The sequence below is a fragment of the Pundamilia nyererei genome, unplaced genomic scaffold, assembly GCF_000239375.1.
Source record: "Pundamilia nyererei isolate P.nyererei 1_Seehausen unplaced genomic scaffold, PunNye1.0 scaffold00029, whole genome shotgun sequence".
NCBI classification, from domain to species: Eukaryota; Metazoa; Chordata; class Actinopteri; order Cichliformes; family Cichlidae; genus Pundamilia; species Pundamilia nyererei.
The window spans coordinates 851,563-869,675 of record NW_005187430.1 but is presented as its reverse complement, the minus strand read 5'-3'; the positions used below and the strand labels follow the sequence as shown (position 1 = coordinate 869,675).

Sequence of the window (18,113 nt, the reverse complement as noted above, 5' to 3'; positions counted from 1 at the left end):
CTCATCCAAGTGACTTCAGTCACAGCTGACTGCAGGTTTCCCCAATCTTATAAACAGTACCTTTGTGCAATGACTGAAACTAGCTCACTGAATGAATAATGGGCTGTGAAGTCAGTTCCTTGATAATTAATTAATAATTAATGTGCAAATGCACGGTTTATAAGGTTGGGGATGATTGAGCATGCATCAAGACCTTCAGTTTATGTAAATACTCATAAACATGTTTACAAAACTTTGATGATGAAATCCACAAGATCCACTTTAAGGCTGTCTTTTTTTTTTATTGACGAAAGTCTTGAATGGACTGTTTACAATAAGTTACATTCAGTGATAACAACGCACCTGCGTTCATTCTTGTTTGGATTGCAGGAGCAAGAGAAAAAGAAAAACCATAGAAACCCTGCCATCTAGTGGCCTACACTGACAAGTGTAGGCACAGGAAGGATTGAGACCAAGTGGAACAACATTAGTTTAACATCCCTTTAATGAGTTCAGTCATGTAGAAGAAGAAATAGCTCACAAAAACAAATGATTAATTCCATTTACTAATATATTTGACTAGAAAACTTTACAAATATGTATTTAAGGTTATATATACATAATTGAGAAAAATACATCATTTTGCAAGGGGATCGTAATTCTTACAGGAGTAACATTGGCAGTACAAATACACACAAAATATTTTCACATTAAAATGTATTTTCGCTAACATTTCTGTGCTGAAGAAACTCTTAATGACGACCACAGTAACATTAACTTTGGATAATTGAGCACTATTAAGCATAAAAGGGGACAATGCTGGCTTTTCAGAGCAATGCATATGTACAAGCACATAAAACCACACGTTACCGCCTCACAGCCTCAAAGGGAAGAAATCGCTGTAGTTTCTCAGTAGATCAAAGTGAATTTACTAATATTGACTGTCTAGTTGTTCTTGGTGTGCTCTAGTCGCTGCAGTTCCATTGGTCTAAATTAGACTTGGCAGCAGATTAAAATCAAGCTTAACAACATCTCTACATTTTCTGCATCAACAAATTAATACTTGCACCATTCATGACAATGAAACTTCATTCAGTAGTTTGGAGGTGTATTCTGCAGTAGTACTTAGTGCAGGCAGAACTGCTGTGCCCAAAATCAGACCGTGTTAATTTGGCTTACAGCAATAAGGGCTGGAGTGTAAAGTTAAAAAAAAGAAGGATGTGTCAAACCCAGCTTTGTTGCAGCAAGTTCACACTGTCATGACTATTTATTTGATCCCTGGAATTTTAAGTGATTACAGCATAAAAAAATGACAAAGTGTGTGGAAGGGAAAAGAGACAACTGAAGAATACTGAAATAATTTATGGGGACTAACCAAATTTGGAAGACGGCAAATTGAGTCAACTCATGTCCACTCAAGACCTTCAGGTGGGCAACAAATCCTTTAAAATGGGCGGGTGTTTTAGACCAAGATTCTCTAAAATGCCCAGACTGCTTCATCACACTCACATTCTGACCCAGCTTGGACTAATGGGATAAGGATGAAGGTCCTTATTGTAGTGGTGGAAGTAGAAACAAAAGCATTTTTTACAGATGTGCGCCTCCAACGTGGAGAATAAATCACTCATTTAACTCACTGCAAGTGCATTTGATTTGAGAGGAAGTCACTGAAAGTTACTCAGCAGTTTAAGTCATGCCTTTGACCTTTATATTGTAAAAGGATTAACCTTTTGACTGAACCGTCTGATGATGCACACGATCAACAGTTACAGTGCCCGTATGTACAAACCATAGCATAAAAGTGATGGGAAATAGTTACGGTGGAAAAGAGTTTATCAGTTCCTAAGAGCAACAACTTGACAGCCTGGATTGAGAATCAGGTGCCCTCCGGATCCAGTCCTGCTCAAAAAATGGTGTATTTTTTATTCTATGTATTCTGTTCATCGTCCAGTGTGTCCCATCTCTGAATGTAACTAAGACAACAGCTGTTTTAGTGTATCAATGAAATTAACAAAATAGTCCTCTTAACGTACACACATTAAGGCATAATTGATCCAGAAGAGAGAGGGGAAAAAAAAAAAGAAGAAAAAGCACAGCACAAAGAACAACCTAATGTGAATCAACACCAAGCACACCCCTTTTCAAGGCTTTGCCTCCAAGCCCAGCACTGCTCACAATCTGAACGTCAGTAGCAAAGAAACAGTCGTGAGGACTGTTTCTTTGCCTACAGTGTCCAACAAAGTATCTGGCATGACCCTCCCAGCCAGATACTTGACCGTTGATACTGGATCAGTCTTGGAAAGGAGAAAATTTCCGCTGCAGAACCCCAGAGGACAGCAGAAAGACAGGTGAATGGGGAGTAGGCAGATGGAATGACAGGAAGCCACAGACATACACGACGATCCGGATCCCTGGATCACTGGATGACTTCAAAGTAGTGCAAGATGGCCATGATGTGCTGTGGCATGAACACATAGCCGGTGTATATGGCCATACCAGCCACAGAGATCAGCAGGGAGTCTGAAGGAGAGACGTTAAGGAGGAATTTCTGAAGACATTCAAGTTTTACTGCAGGGAACCACAAACAAACTCTAACTGATGTGCCTTCAACAATCAGTAGCTGGTAATGTGATTTACATCCAACAAACACTGCCTGCTAATGGATACAGGCTGGCAGCCAGTTACACCTGCATGCAAATGTTTGGCCACCAAACAGTCAGTGACCTCTTTTCCTGGTTTGTGAATAGAAAAGATATCAATACAAGCCCTGCAAAATGTTAACTGGCTTATATAACAGCTGTGGCTAAAGTGTAGACACAAAGTCTCATGATTTCAGTAAGGCAAGTCAAACTTTAGTGGTAAATCTTCTAGCAACTGGAAAGAATTTCAAACTCGTTCGGCAGGATTTACATTCCAGAAAGCAGGGAGGAAAAAATATTTGAAATAACTTTAAAACTATGTACAGAGATAGCCACAATAATGCTCTCAAAATCACACTATTGAGCGTAAAGCATGTTTACACGCTTTATAATTACCTTGCTAATGTAAACAGGAAAGCAGACTGTTGCCATCATTTTGCTCAAAGCATGGTCCAATAGACATTTTCATTGTTGAATGTCCTTGCTGATAGCTATCATATAAGATCACCACTACACAAAAAGGCAAGTTGCAGAAGGCTCTGCAGCTCTTATACTTGCTGCTTTCCACAGGCAGCATCTTCCAGTGGGAATATGTGACACTGTTGTCTTGCCTGACAAAATTACTGTGCTTACAAGAAAATTAGCAACCGCATCACACACACATCTGAAAGCTCCTGGTTCTTCAAGGACAGAAACTGCTGCTTTTTATCATCTTACATGATGAATATACATTTTTAACTTATGACTCAAAAAGATCATTTATAGTACCAGGAAACTTTAGGTGGAGGAACTTCAGTGTTTATTTTTGCTCCATTTAGCTGTAAATGTTGTACAAAACAGATTTTAAACTTGTGACAGGATGTTTTGCAATGAAAATAACCTTGGAGGTCACAGCTCTCTACAGAGCTGTACACCTTCTATCAAGTGACCACATATTTCCCAACAGATTTGTCAACCAAGAAATGTTGTCAGTCACTGACATTTTCTAACGCTCATTCACTTGCCATTCCCGATAGGAAAAGAAACAGGAAAAAACCCAAACCCTTAAATACTTACAAAACCTACAAAAGTCTCATCAGCCACTGGAAGTTAAGTTCATCGTAGCCATAATCTGCTTCCTGTAGATCAACAATAAAATAACCAGTGTGATCCCTGAGCGACTGCGTCAAGTTATTTGATGAGATGCAGGCCGATAACGATCAGGAAGACACAGTAACACACCTGACCCTCGGAGGGAGACGAGATACACCCCGACAGTGACGCCATCATGCACAGAACGTGATACTGATGACTTCCTGCACTGCCACAGATCAAAGTACAGTCATAAAACCATCAACAAGGGGTACACTCTAATTATTAACTTCGTTCAGTTAACATTGTTTGCGTTTTTTTTAAAGCATAAAATTAAAATAAAGGTCATACGTAACGTGTATGTACTTCACGCGACAATCACCTGACCGACTCTCTTAAAGTAGCTGAAGCTAGCTTAGCTTTGATGCCGCCCAAAGAGTAAACTAACCGCACTCACGCTGGACTTGAAAGGCAAAGTACACAGCACGACAACAAAGTGTGAAACATTCTTTAATGTATCAATGAAAGGAATTTGACGCTTTACTCAAGTCTGTCACTACAAACACGTTTCTTTATGTCAACTAGGTTATGAACTAGGAAGCGGTTTACGCACACATCGCTCCAGTTTTCATCCGTTTATACACAAACCAATTACAGATTAAAACACATAACTTGTAGAATAACATTTAGAGCAGTCTCTACAATGTGGCGGATGAGTGTTCAATTCAGAATTGACTAAGCTGTGAACTCTTTAGCTTTCAACGATAACAAGGGCCGACTCGGTCTATATGCCGCATTTGCCATAAATCACCGCTCATGTGTTAAAATGCTGTAAATGGTTTATACAAACAACTGAAGCTATGTTTACTTTTACCCAAAGTTAGCGCTATCAGTGAAAGATCTAGGTCAGTCAGGCTAGCGTTCGGCTAAAGGTAGCAAATTAGCTCGGTAGTACATCCCTTCAGAAGCCACTTCAATACGGAAAAAGGATACTGAACACCGTCCTCTCCCAGGGCTCCAGCATGTACAAGGCTGTCACCAGAAGATACTGGTAGTAAAACCAGGATAACTGCTTCCAACACTCTCCAAGTGCCATGGTCCAACTTTTAAAATAACTTTGCTCCTTCCTCGCGGCTCTTATCCTCTTTATGTTTCGTGGTGAGGTGTTTTGTGCTCACGTAAGGTTTAATCGCGAGGCGCTGGTTTCCGGCAAATCACAACTCCGCGTTCAACCGTATGATTGTGACGCAGACCAGGGTGTTCCACCTTCCTAATTTCAAAATAAGAGTCAAAAGTAACTTTCAACACCACATCAAAGTTTAATTTATACTCTATGTTTCAGAACAGCAGCTCTATTTTTATTTGCTTGTTTATCTTGCTTTGCCTTAACCGAGTGCCCATCTTAGTGTATTTTCTTTCCATTAAGCATCAAATATCTTGGTTCTTTAAAACAGATTTTGAGTCACCCCCCAAACCAAAGCACTCTACTGGCCCAAACACTCACTAAAGCACTAAATGTGGATCATTCCATGGCTGAATAGATTCCCCAACAAAATGCTATACTCCCCAGTTTGAAACACATTTCCTTAAGAAGTACAGATATTTATGAAATCAGTTAACTACCAATTAAATGTCAGGAAACTATATTATGATCATACCAACTGTGTACAAGTGAGGCAGACAAAGCACTGTCTCTATTCCTACAATTCTGATAGACATCAGAACTTTTACTTACCGAAGCCATAACTGTGGCAGCATGCATATGCTGAAAATTACCCGTCTCAGGCGAGATTATTTGTCAAGGAAAAATGATGTAGCCTTTCAAAAGTTTCAGAAAACTGTATTTTTTTGCATTTTAAAAAATAAAAACAGCAGCAAATGTAAAACTTTTAGAAGTTTTTCAGTGTCAGTGTGATTTAGTCTATATTATTTATGGCCAATTACACAGGCCACATTAGCATGATGGCAAAATTGCAAAAATACACTGATAGTCGTAGAAAGTTCTGTGGCTGCTCTACTACCAATGCACAATAATGACCAGCATTCAAACTACAGCGGTGCAAATTGGTCGAAAACAAGCAGACACTATGAGTGTCGAAGTATTCTGCTAATAAAAAAACAAAAAATCGAATAAAACAAAGCACAGGTTTGATGATGCTCTTGTTAATATAAACAGCATTGTAATTCAGATTAATGAGGGGAAGCTAAAGGAAAATCAATATGTTTTAATATAGGGGCAACTTTCCTGTCAGAAATTGATGAGGAATTTGTGTAATCAAGTGGGAGGAGGTGAAGTATAGGATTCAACCAGAGGAGAGCTGCATTATGCTGACCTGTACCTTAATAAATCAGATTTGTGTGACCGATTTAAATTACTCCCAACATTTTTGCTCTCCAAATTACACACGCAGTAAGACAAGACACAAGAACACCGGAGTCAACGGCAAAAGGTTGTGTTCAGGCACAGCACTTAAAGTTTTACAGACATGAGGTGGTACATTTTTTCTAATCCTGAAAAGGATTTCATTTTTGTTACCTGTTGAACAATGTGTTCAAAATGTGTATGACAAACATGATCAGGCGACTGATCACAGACTGATTTGCCATCTCAGCCGTGACGCTGAAGCAAAAAAAGCTGTCAAAACTGTTGTAACTGCTGTAAACACAACACTGACAAGTTGTCACTGGCGCCATGATCTTATTTGCAAAAAAAAGAAAAAGAAAAAAGAAGATGGACATTTACACATCCTGCAAATACAGAACAATAACAGCGTTAACTTAAAGTGATGAGCACACGTCCAGTGTTCACTCCCCTTTAGCTTTGCTTTGGTGAGCATTTTGGATATAAAGACAAAGATCTGAGCCACGAGGTGTGAAGTTAGAGACAAAGTCCAGCTCAGACCTCGTTCAGTCCTTGTCAGCAGTGGCTGGCCAGGATGTTGAAGAAGTGGTAAACCTCATCTTTATCGAACACGGCCACCTCAGTGGAGCACTCAGAGCACTGCACCGGGTGGTACACCTCATCAGCATCCATCCCCATCGCTGCTGGAGTCTCATCCGCAGGCGTCTCTGTCTGCTGTCCCCTCCTCCTCTTCCTGTTCCTCCGGTTCTTCTCCTGCTGGTTTTTGTAACGCAGCACCTCCTCTCTCTTGACTGTGCAGTTCATCACAAACATTGCTCGATACTGCGTGCGATACTTCTCGTGCCTGAACGGACACAAGAGTGATGTGTCGTTACATTTTAAAATGACAAAATCTCTACAAACTAATGAACGTTTCTCTTACAATCACTTCAAATCTTTCATTAAAAAACAAACAAACAAACAACAAAAAACTGATGTAGAGTATGAAGTGACTCACATGCCTTGTGTTGTCAAAACAGCTTTGACTGTGATACTATGATCCCTAATCTAACAATATGGACAGAGACATGTAATGGGAGTTGGGCAATGGCCCATTGGCTCTCCTTAGTCAGCAATAACTAGTTTTTGTTCATGTTTTCATCACATATTTAATCATTCCAGCTTGTCAAACATGGGAACTAGTCCTGTGCATATATGAAAACATGGGTGTAGCTTTGGTGTCAGTGAAGTAAAGCTTAAGTGGAAGTGGATTAACCTGCATTCTTTGTAATGGCCAGCAGGGGGCCAGCAGGGGGTGAGTCCTAGCTTTGCGAAAAGGTTTCCAGTTGTTTGAAGTATATGGCTAAACGGCCCTCAGCTCCTGTTATCTGTGCCCTCAGCAAGGACATTCTGGATAAGTTAAATCACCAAATTAAAGTCATAAGGCTCCAGTACACCCTCTGCATTGGTCGCTTCACACGCTGCAGCAAGCTTATCACGCAGTCACTTCTATTTATGCCCATTAGGGCATAAAGGAAGTCAATGCATTATTTGCCTGAATGATGGGTGTCGCCACTCAAAGAACACCGCCAACATCAGCACTAATATATGAGGAGAAGAAGTCAAAACCCCAAAGTCTCAAGTTTTCAAAATGTTTCAAAATCTCCCTCTGTATACGTGTATGTCTCTGAGCTTCTGTACTGGAATATCATTAAAATGGTGATGAAAACCTGACACAATCGTACACTTGTGTTCAACCCAGCTGCGACAGCTGCAGTGGAACGCTCCAGGTTACAAAATCAAGAGTTGCACCACCGATGGAAGATAAATCCAAACAGCAGTGTGTGCGAACTGATGCAAGGTTATTTTCAGTGCACACTGCCGTGCTTTGGGGCACACGGTGAGCATATTGAATACAACATGATGTTGTTCTCAATCACAACAATACAAACGCTTTTCAAAGACTTTTCTTAAAATGTCAGTATTATTAAGTTCTAGCAATTTTCCCTCTGCTGGACTGAAACTCCACTGTGTAGGACATAAAGCACGTTTTAGTGTAGTAAAAAAGAAACTTGGCCACTATCAGAGATGGTATATGTAACACTACTCCATCATCAGTCAGATTTTGTGGATGTCAAACTTCTGCAGAGGCGAGCAGCTCTCTGATCTCAGTTAACATTAGGCTGACACCTTAATCTGCTGCTGGGTAAAGATAGGGATCTGCACTGTTTTGAAACCTGCTGTGGAGCCTCACCTCTGACAGTCCAGGCAGAGTGTCGTCATGCAGGCGGGACAGTTAAGCACAGCGTCGCTGTGAGGCAAAGCTTGAGGGTGGCGAAGCTTTGAGTGAAAAGCTGCAGCAGGTCGTTTTCTTCTGCTGTACCTACACAGGACGGTAAGAGGTGGAATGAGTCTCTGGAGGGGAAAAAAAAGAAAGAAGCAAAAACATCTGGTAGCATGTGTTTTAGAAATTGTAAGAGAATCTGTGTTACTCTCTCCTCCTGGCGTCAACCCAGGCCTGGTCTCTGTCGTCCTCGTCGGGGTCATACAGCAGCTCGTCATTGGTCGGAATGGTCCGCTGTCTCCGCCTCTGGCTTGTTGAGCTGCCTACAGAAGAAATTTTAAATACTGTTAGTGGCAGGTTGTACATGTATTCTGTCATCATGATTCAGTTAAAAGGACTGGATGTTACAGTCCCTGATAATGCATTGCTTTAGATGAAGAGATTCTTGAGGGATGGCTGTTATGAGGAAAGGCAGCCTAGAAACTTTGCCAGCAGCACACATCGTTGTGTGCCTCAACTTTCGGTCTTTTACCCAGGCTAATCTGCCATTTTCCTTCCTTGGTTAGGTTTAGGGATTAGAGATCGATCTAGATTATCATTTTAAATTTGGGCCACATCATCAGTAGTGGACCTTGAATTCATCAGGTGTTTCGGCCATTATCACTAGACACCCTCATCCAAGGAGGCCCTGCCAGGGTTGATCAGGCCCTGGAGTGTGTCACTGGTTTATGTTAAATTGTTACTTCTCTCCTTTTTTCTTCTGTTTAGTTTCCTACAGTTTATTTTCTATCTATTGACTGCAACTGAGAAATAATACTTACCTCTTTAGCATTTATGGAACCTAACTTCTTCAAAGGGATAGAAAAGGTGATAGCGAGAAGTAAGACAATGACATCTTAATGACTGTTAGTAACCAGAGCAGGAAAACCAGTTCTCTTACTCGGTGTGCCGTCCTCCTCTGAGTCCGAGTCAAAATAAACCTCATCATACATCTGTGGGTTAGAAAGTCCAGGACCACCAACAGCACTTCCTTCCCCTTCTGCTCCTCCTCCTCCTGGTCGTTTTGAGGTCTCTACCAGAGAACAAACACAATGCTAAGCACAAACTGTATTTACAGAGACGGTCTGTCAGACACAGCAGGATAAGTTAGTTAACCTTGGGATTAAACTTGGCTTCCTCCTATACCACTAGTGACACAACATAATACTTGTTTTGTGCTTAAACATACGCTGCAGCACATTATTTAGTGAGTCAGAAATTAATGCTGGGCATACACTGTGCGATTTTTGGCTCATTTTGAGCCGATTTTTCAGTTGTGCGACTGTTTTGGGGATCGGCCCAAGTTTTGCCTTCATCGTGTTTCGTGCATCGTGTAGTATACGTAGGGTATCGAGAAGCGATTAACACCTCACGACCAGCTCCCAATCATCAGTCGCTCGATCGTAAGAAATTCAAACCTGCTTGAAATCCTGTCGGCCGTCGTGAGGGTGTCACCGCAGCCTCTCACACTGCGCACGCGCAAACACAGAAATGAAAGTAAAAAAACGGGGCACACGACACAAGCGATGGAGGCACAACTTGTAGAACTTTGGCAAGCTCATCTGAGCCTTTCCCATGTGGCCTCACAAAATTATCATAACCACAACAACCATGAAAATAATTGGATGGACATTGCTGCTCAATCATAGCTGCCTGATCAATGTTTTTCATTAGCAATTTAGCAAAGTTGATGGTGGCAGTGTGCGTGTCTGTGTGAGTGAAAGACAGAGAGGGAGAGCGAGCGACAGATTTTCCGTTATAACTTCATGTTATGGACGCACAGTGTGAGCACTGAAGTCGCATCAGAGCATCGGACCATATAATGTGAGCATCGTGACCTGCGAACTTCTAACCCCTGCGAGTCAATCGTGCAGTTTGAGCAGAAGCTGAATAACGTGACTGGAAAAAAAATCCCAAAAAAAAAAATCGCACAGTATCTGCCCAGCTTAACAACAGTGGCAACGCCGGTTGTTTTTTTGGAGCCAGAAGTGGCCATAATTGGACAAGATGATGGAGTGCTAAGTTTTACTCAGCAAATAAATGAACCACACAGCTGATTATTTGTAAGATATTTTCATTAAAAATGCTCAAAACGACAACATCACAAACACTGTCAGCTCATTCAATGACTAGAATTAGCTAAGATGAAGCTTTGCACACAGCTTTTGGCTATAGCTGCCATCTAATCAGTTGATAGAAAAGTAAATCCAGACATATCACTAAGAAAATACAAATACTAGCAGCTGGGTGTTACCTGCTGCTGGTCCCCAGGTTCCCTGCATGGTCTTGATGGTGGAGCTGAGCTCTGCCTCCATCTCTTTTTCAAAATCATCCTCGCTGGATGACTCGCTCTCCCCAGTTAGATACTCTCTGATCAGCTTCTTTTTCTGGTCCGGAGTCCCGTTCAGGAGCACGTCCAGCTCATCCTCCGAACTGAAACAGAGAAAAAGTTTTCAGGAAAAAACCCCAAAAAACCCACAGACTCCCAAACCCAGAAGATTAAGAAATTGAAGTAACCATTCATATGTTATTCTGCACATGTAACATTATATCATGTAGTGGTATCGTATAGTATTTAAAAGACCAAATAATTAAGCACTTAATTTGAAAACCAAGAATCCACGTCGAAACTGTCGCTTTAAGCTTAGCTCAAAACCAAAATTAGTTGCCTGTACTCACTGCATCCATCGGTACATACATATTTGCTGCTTTAATAATGAATAAACTTCAGATCTTCAGGTAGACAAGTTCTTTTGAAGTTTTGGACACATCAAGACATCGCAAGACATCACTTATAACTATTAATAATTATTACGTCTTGCTTAATTTTCTCCAATTTAGCGCCATAATAATAAATCCAGAAAATTCTTGGCTAATTAGGGCAATAATAAGCATCTACACTCGTGTATTTTATTTTCTTCTCACCCGCTTTCCTGCAACATTTAGACTTATAAAAATCTGCCGCCTTTCTATAAACATAATTAAGCAGTAACATCCATGTCACGTTAAAATAAATTCACCGTAAAGAGGGGCTCAGCGCAGTCTCCCTGCTATTCTAGTTTGTTTACATGTTAGCTCCCAGCTAGCTAACTGCACTTTAACCTCCCAAAGCCAAAGCTGCGCTGGCCCCTAAAGATAAACACCCGTGTTATCCTCGCACCTGCTGGCGGCCCGCTCTTCGTCGCTCGGCTCTTCGATCTCATATGACTCAAAGTCTTGTGCTTGACCTAGCTTATTCATGTTAAATGTTAGAGGAGCGTTAATTACAATAGCATGAGGTGCTGATAAGTTAGCTACAACACGCCAAATTGCTTCTTCCGCTTCCGCTTCTTCTTCGTTTGTGTTTAATAAGGGTTGGAAAGCGTATACTAAAGTCTATTACCGTCCTCAACTGGGCTGGAGTGTGGGACAGGCGCTTAGGGAGGAATATAACAAAAGGATGAAAAAAAAACTGCTTTATGTTATGAAGTTGTATATATCCCCAACAGTGTCACCAGCAAGCTGGAAGCATGTAAATATAATAATAACCACTGCAGCCAAGAAGAGTGCCTGACGAGCCCAGTTGTAAGTAAGCTATTAAGACTCGACTGTACACCGTGTTCGTGTTTTCCTCCGAAACAATAAGTTTCGTTGGAGCAGTCTTTCAACGCCTCTCTCTGTCAAGAAAAGTTGACCCACACAACAAAGTAAAGCTATTTCTCGGCTACGAGCCGACAGGGACCCCGCCGTATTAGTCAGAGGTCCCTTTACTACAGTTCGGAGTCGCGGACCTTCAGTAATAGTAATAAATCACACAGCAATAGTACATTCACGTTGTTGTAAAAAGCATGATAATATAGTAAGTAATCCAAAGTATTCAGAATACGTTACTGTCATTGAGTAACGTAACGGAATACGTTACAGAATACATTTTGGGGCATGTATTCTGTATTCTGTAATGGAATACATTTTAAAAGTAACCTTCCCAACACTGAAGCCTTATATGATTTACTCATGAAAGTGACCACTTTCATGAGTAATCACATATAAGTTTTTACTATTTATTTTCCGTATGGGTAACTGGTGTCGTATTACATTGATTGACAATGTCGATTTAGCTTGGAAATATTTCCAGAGAGTTTTATCTGCTTTGTGGACAAACATGCACCCTTTTGTCAGGTCAGAGTTAAAGGTCGGGTGGGCCCCTGGTTCAGTTCTGAACTGGCTGGTCTCCTACATGAGAGAAACCAGGCCTGGGCAGCTGTGAGGTCAGATTCTGATGGTGATTGGCCACTTTTTCATCAGCTGCAGAAAGGCCAACTGTCACTACTTTTTGACTTTAACCACTGACACTCGAAATGACCCTAGGTGGTGAGGTTTTGGCAAGCTATAAAGTCTCTCTGTCAGCTCTCATTCCACAGAGCTACCTCCTCACTTAATTATTAACTCCACTCCTGTGTCAGACAAAACCAAAACTCTCAATTGTTGTAACAAACACTTTGTTGCTTCTTATTCTGTGTAGCACATACATATACAACTCTGCTGGCAGTTCCTCAGTTACTAATACTTTTTCCTTTACACCCTTTATGGTAGAGGAGGTATGTATCTGCTCAAGGCATTTCCATTGAAACTGAGGCGTCATACAAATACCTAGGCATTGTGATTGATGACAATCTTTCCTTTAAGCTATGCATTGACCACCTAATAAAGAAACTGAGGGTGAAGCTGGGGTTCTTTTTCAGAAACAGATCATGTTTCTCTTTCACGGCAGGGAAAGGACTTGTTGCTGCCACTTTTTTACCCCTCCTGGATTACGGTGATATACTTTACATGAATGCCTGTGCTCATCTGTTGGATTCTGTCTATCATGGGGCATTAAGATTTATAACTGTCCATAAACCTTTAACACACCACTGTACTTTATATTCTCTTGTTGACTGGTCCTCATTGCTTTAAGCAGGACGGTTCATTGGTATCACTTTATGTATAACTCTATTTCTGGTTTACTGCCCTCTTATTTATCAGAGTGCATGTTACACAAACAGTTTAGTCATAGACTGCGGTCTCAGGACATCATTACGTTCACTGTTCCACCAGTTCATACAGAGCATGGAAATAAGGTGTTCTCCTTTTCTGCCCTGTCTTCACATTATTGAAGGATTTGAAGCTCTCTCAACTGATTGCACTTGCAGACTTTAAAAGACGAACACATGTTTTTGTGAAATCATCACTGGGAACTTGTTCTTGCCTTTGATATGACTGTGTGCATTAGACACGTTTAGCTATTTTATTGTTTCTGTTGTTGTTGTAAGTTTAATATGTTTGTCTGGAACAGGTCTTGCTTGTAAATGACACATTGAGTCTCAGTGGGTCTACCTGTATAATAAAGGTTTAATAAAAATAAAAATGTAAACACAATATTGAGTTTTTAAATGATTTCATTCATTCAGAAAAAACAAAAAGCCACCCTAATGTACCCAGCCCTGTATCAAAAAGTAATTGGTGTGAGGCTGCTTTGATGTTTGACGACCTGGACAATTTGTCGTAATTCATGGAACCATGAATTTTGCTCTCTGCCACAAAATCCTGAAGGAAAATAGCTAGCCACTAGCTCATACCTTGAAGCTCAAGCACACTCAGGTTATGTAGGAGCACAATGATCTGAAACACACCATCAACTTCACCTCTGAAAAAAAGGTTGTCGAATGGCCTCATCAAAGTCAGAGCAGTTTTAGACGCATGACCTTAAACAGAAAACCCTTCAATGTGGCTGAAGTAGAACAATTCTGGAAAAAAGAGTGGGCCAAAATTCCTCTACAGCTTTGTGAAAGACTCATTGCCAGTTATTACAAATGTCTGGTTGCAGTTCTCGCTGCCAAGGGTGGCACAACCAGCTATTCTGTTTAGGTGGTAATTACTTTTTCACACAGGCTTGGATATGTTTCTTTCCTTAGTAACTGAAATCATCATTTCAAAACTGCAGTTTGTATCAACTGCGTTTTATCTTTGTCTAATATTACAATTTATTGGATGATCAGAAACATTTAAGGTGTGACAAATACACAAAAACTAAAAACTTCTTCACAGCACTGTATATTACCTTATAACATTTGTGCACTCAAACAATTTTTTTCCCCAGGTGATGAAATAAATTAACAGTTTGTTTCATTGGTTGAAATTGTCATTTCAAGAGTATTTCATGTAAGAAAGCCATGAAAGCTGACTGCATCACTGATACTGGAGGTGATTCTCAGGAGCCAGGTTTTGATGGTGATGCTGGCATGTAGGCCGCACATCCACAGTAAAGCACTGGCTTCATTAATGCAGTTTGTGCACCATCTTTAGTCGTCAGAGGACATACTGGAGGATCTCTCGACACCTGTCTCTTCTCTGTTTTGATATTGTCCATTAAAGCTTTGGTAAGCATTGGTGAAATATGCCACGATAACATTTCAGCAGAGTTTTATGGATGGCATGGTGAACTGTGTCCACAGACAGTGATTTCTGTGATTTCAGTGACAGAATCATGCCTGTTTTTAATGCATGTGAAATCCCCAAAATCATCACCCAGTGTTGATTGTTGACCTTGCACACAGATTTCTACAGATCTAGTGATGATATAATACACTTTATGAGATATTCTTTTGAGGTAAGTCTTTTTTTGTTGGAGAGCATTATTCTGAAGTTGTTCCATTTTTGGGGATGCTTTTTTTTTTTTGCAGATGAGTGAAGCTCTGCCAATCTTTACTTCTGAGAAACCCTGCCTCTCTGAGATCCTTCTTTTATACCCAACCACATTACTGACCTGTTGTCATTTAACATAAATGGCAGCAAAACGTTCCTCGAGCTGTTTCTTTGTAGTACTACTTACTTTTCCAACCTATTCTTGCTCTTTCCTAACATTTTTGTTTCAGCTGAAAATGAATAGATTTTTTTTTCTAAATAGTTAAATGTGAATTGTCAATAAAATGTGGATTTTTAGGATTTACAGATCATTCTGTCTTTATTTATATTTTACACAGTGTGCTAGTGTTTTTGGAAGTGGGGATGTATTTTCTTAGGTGATTAGAGATCGTCCACTATTGCTGAAGGAGAGCCCGACCCAACAAGACACTACAAAGTGGTTGATATTTACAAGATACACGTAGACGTGGTCGTGTTTTTTGTCTTGCCAGATGAAAGATGCTTATAAAAGACAGAAGAGAACTGCAGGAGCAAGAGCCTTACATGCAGAGACCATAGATTTAAAGAATGTGAGATAGAGATGGAGCCGCCACTAGATGGAGCCAAAAGATCAGACATGTTGTTTCAGATGCTCAGGACAGATGCGCTGATGAAGGCCGACACCATGAGGTGCTATTAGGAAGGCGGATTTAATACACAAATTCATCCATCCATCTATCCTCTTGCGCTTGTCCTGGTCCCTACTCCTTTAGTTTTTCCCATTTTTGAATTACTGATGAAACTGTGTGCAGGGTGATGCTGCTTAAATAGTATGCTGTGTGAGATTTAGTAGTTTGATAGCCTGAGTTGATCTACTGAGACTGCAGCTTCATTTTGTGGCCTGTTTGGACTAATGTTTAATTTTCCACAGTACTCAGTAATTCTAAAATGAGTGTAAATTAAATATCTAAAATCAGTGGTTAATTAATTCAATAATTTAACCATTATGAAAATATGCTTGGCTTATACAGAATATATATCAATTAGTTACATTTAATCCAACAAGATTAAATAAATTTTAACATTTTACATGATTTTATGTAACAAAACATGTAATCAAATGATCTAAAGTCAAGGTTTTGGGCATAAATATTTTTTTTTCTGTTTTCATGCATCTGACTGAGCATGAAGACATATGGCCAACCTGAAATCTGATCACATCACTACCAAATCAGTACATCAATTTCAATTCTTTTTTATTTATTATCCATCCATTATTTTTAACCACTCATCATGCGTCACCAGTCCTGCACAGGGCTAACACAGAGAAACAGACAACCGTTCACTCTGGCATCCAAAACAACAAAACAAAAACAAATGAACCCATAACACACTGTTTTTGTGTCTACCTGTATTGTTATCTCATCATCTGGTTAAGTCAGTCTGAGCACAAATGTTTGAGCCATCTTTGGGCCATCTTTGGGCTCAAATATGCTTGATTTGTAAGAAGGCTGTCTTAGATATGCCAGGTTCCATAAATGAACAACTCGACATCTGGGTAAAGGAATGCACTTTCTAAATTGTGGTAACATTGCCTGTGACATTAAACTTTAACAAGACTGACAGGTTTACTTTAAATTGCTATTTGCTACTCGAACTGAATTGAATGCCTTGAAAGCACAACTACTCGATTTCATTTCAGTTTTATTCATATAGCACCAAATTACAGCAACAGTCAACTTGAGGTGCTTTATGTTGTGAGATGAAGACGCTACAATAATACAGACAAAAACCCAACTATCACACAACCCCCCATGAGTAAGCACTTGGTGACAGTGGTTAGGAAGAAATCCATTTTAATAGGAAGTAACCTCCAGCTTAATTAACAAGACTCAGAGAGGGACAGCCTACTGATGTGAGCAGTAGGGGGTGACAACAAAACTGATTTTGGTTTGCAGGCACCAGCCAGAAAACACTCCAAATGCCATTATGCAAATATCATGCATTGTTTTGCTGTGTATTCAAATGGTTTCTCAACAGATGAAATCATGTTAAGGCAAGAGATTATTTTTTTGCCAGAGTTATACTGTCAAGTTATAATAAATAGAACTGTAATCTGTAGCAATTACTGAGAAACATGCTATTTATTACAGATTTTGAAAAAAAAAATCTAGGAACCATCCATGTGTACTGGCCTAATAATCTCTGAGAGTGCCAAACAGGCAGGCAGCTGACACCAGCAAGACAGGAAGCCATGTTGTCAGACATGACTGACTATTAGTGCTGTTCTAATGAGCTGTTTTCTTTATCCAGTCGGTAAAAGGCTCTGTTACTGTACAGAGTAATGCTTGTTCACCAGCATGTTAAACGTGAGGTAACATCCAGAGAATGGCTGAACACTAATTCTCCCTTCCAAAAAACAGCACTTTAACAAACATATTGAGGTAATAATGTAATAATGTGTGTGGCTCATTTATTGAATTCGCTGTAGTTACATGTACATTACAGTGCACAGATCGTAGTGCTTTGGTGGAAGTAAGCAACAACTTTTTCACACAACTTTTTTAGATCTAAGATACTTTGAACTACGAGACATTTTCACTGTTACTCAAGGTGATAACAACAGAGCAGCAGTAGCTGTATTTTTTATGAGTACTCAGTGACAATATTTCACTTTGCAAAAAAGCAAAGGCTTCTGAACTGAACCCTTTGGTGGGACCGTTTCAGCCTCTGGCATGACTGACACTTCGAATCTAAAGGCCATAGAAGAAGCTTTATGTGCACATTTCATGCCTTTTTTTTTCTTGGTTGTCCCTTTCTGAGCCTGGGTGCTTGCTCAAAATAAAGCACTGCTCTAATTTTGTAGATTATATGTTGTAATCGCTAATCAAATATTTTCAGTCAAACTACACTGATGAAAATAGTTCCATTATTATTATATTTTTGAGAGGGTAACAAGCTAAGTCAGATTTCTCTCATTTGTGACCATCACAAAACGACTGAGACTCATGCATCTATGACTCCACTTGCTTGTCTTGAGTCATTATGGAATATGGTCATCATATTCAAAATTTGTCATGATCGGCCATGACAGAGCATGACCAGTAGCTGTTATGAT

At 40.0% G+C, this 18,113-nt stretch overlaps 2 protein-coding genes across 2 annotated transcripts; both read right to left on the bottom strand.

Moving 5' to 3' along the window:
- Positions 1 to 465: 465 nt before the first annotated feature.
- Positions 466 to 4,933, bottom strand: sptssa (serine palmitoyltransferase, small subunit A). Its single transcript, XM_005728568.2, has 2 exons — positions 4,683 to 4,933; positions 466 to 2,499 (listed from the first exon to the last, which is right to left on the bottom strand). Exons 1-2 carry the CDS (start codon positions 4,783 to 4,785, stop codon positions 2,396 to 2,398), a joined length of 207 nt encoding a protein of 68 aa, XP_005728625.1. The 5' UTR covers positions 4,786 to 4,933; the 3' UTR covers positions 466 to 2,395.
- Positions 4,934 to 6,126: 1,193 nt separating this feature from the next.
- eapp (e2f-associated phosphoprotein) lies at positions 6,127 to 11,674 on the bottom strand. The gene is made up of 6 exons (XM_005728567.1): positions 11,514 to 11,674; positions 10,608 to 10,786; positions 9,255 to 9,386; positions 8,523 to 8,637; positions 8,285 to 8,413; positions 6,127 to 6,895 (listed from the first exon to the last, which is right to left on the bottom strand). Exons 1-6 carry the CDS (start codon positions 11,591 to 11,593, stop codon positions 6,607 to 6,609), a joined length of 924 nt encoding a protein of 307 aa, XP_005728624.1. The 5' UTR covers positions 11,594 to 11,674; the 3' UTR covers positions 6,127 to 6,606.
- Positions 11,675 to 18,113: the final 6,439 nt, after the last annotated feature.

Excerpts from the sequence above, each read along its gene's own strand:
- sptssa (XM_005728568.2), bottom strand. The coding sequence starts at position 4,785 with ATGGCACTTGGAGAGTGTTGGAAGCAGTTATCCTGGTTTTACTACCAG. Across the intron at positions 2,500-4,682 it reads CTGGGAGAGGACGGTGTTCA|ACTCCCTGCTGATCTCTGTG; the intron begins GTATCCTTTTTC and ends TCTCTCCTTCAG.
- eapp (XM_005728567.1), bottom strand. The coding sequence starts at position 11,593 with ATGAATAAGCTAGGTCAAGCACAAGACTTTGAGTCATATGAGATCGAA. Across the intron at positions 8,638-9,254 it reads AGAGGAGGACGGCACACCGA|GCAGCTCAACAAGCCAGAGG; the intron begins GTAAGAGAACTG and ends TTTCTTCTGTAG. Across the intron at positions 6,896-8,284 it reads CTCTGCCTGGACTGTCAGAG|GCACGAGAAGTATCGCACGC; the intron begins GTGAGGCTCCAC and ends GTGTCCGTTCAG.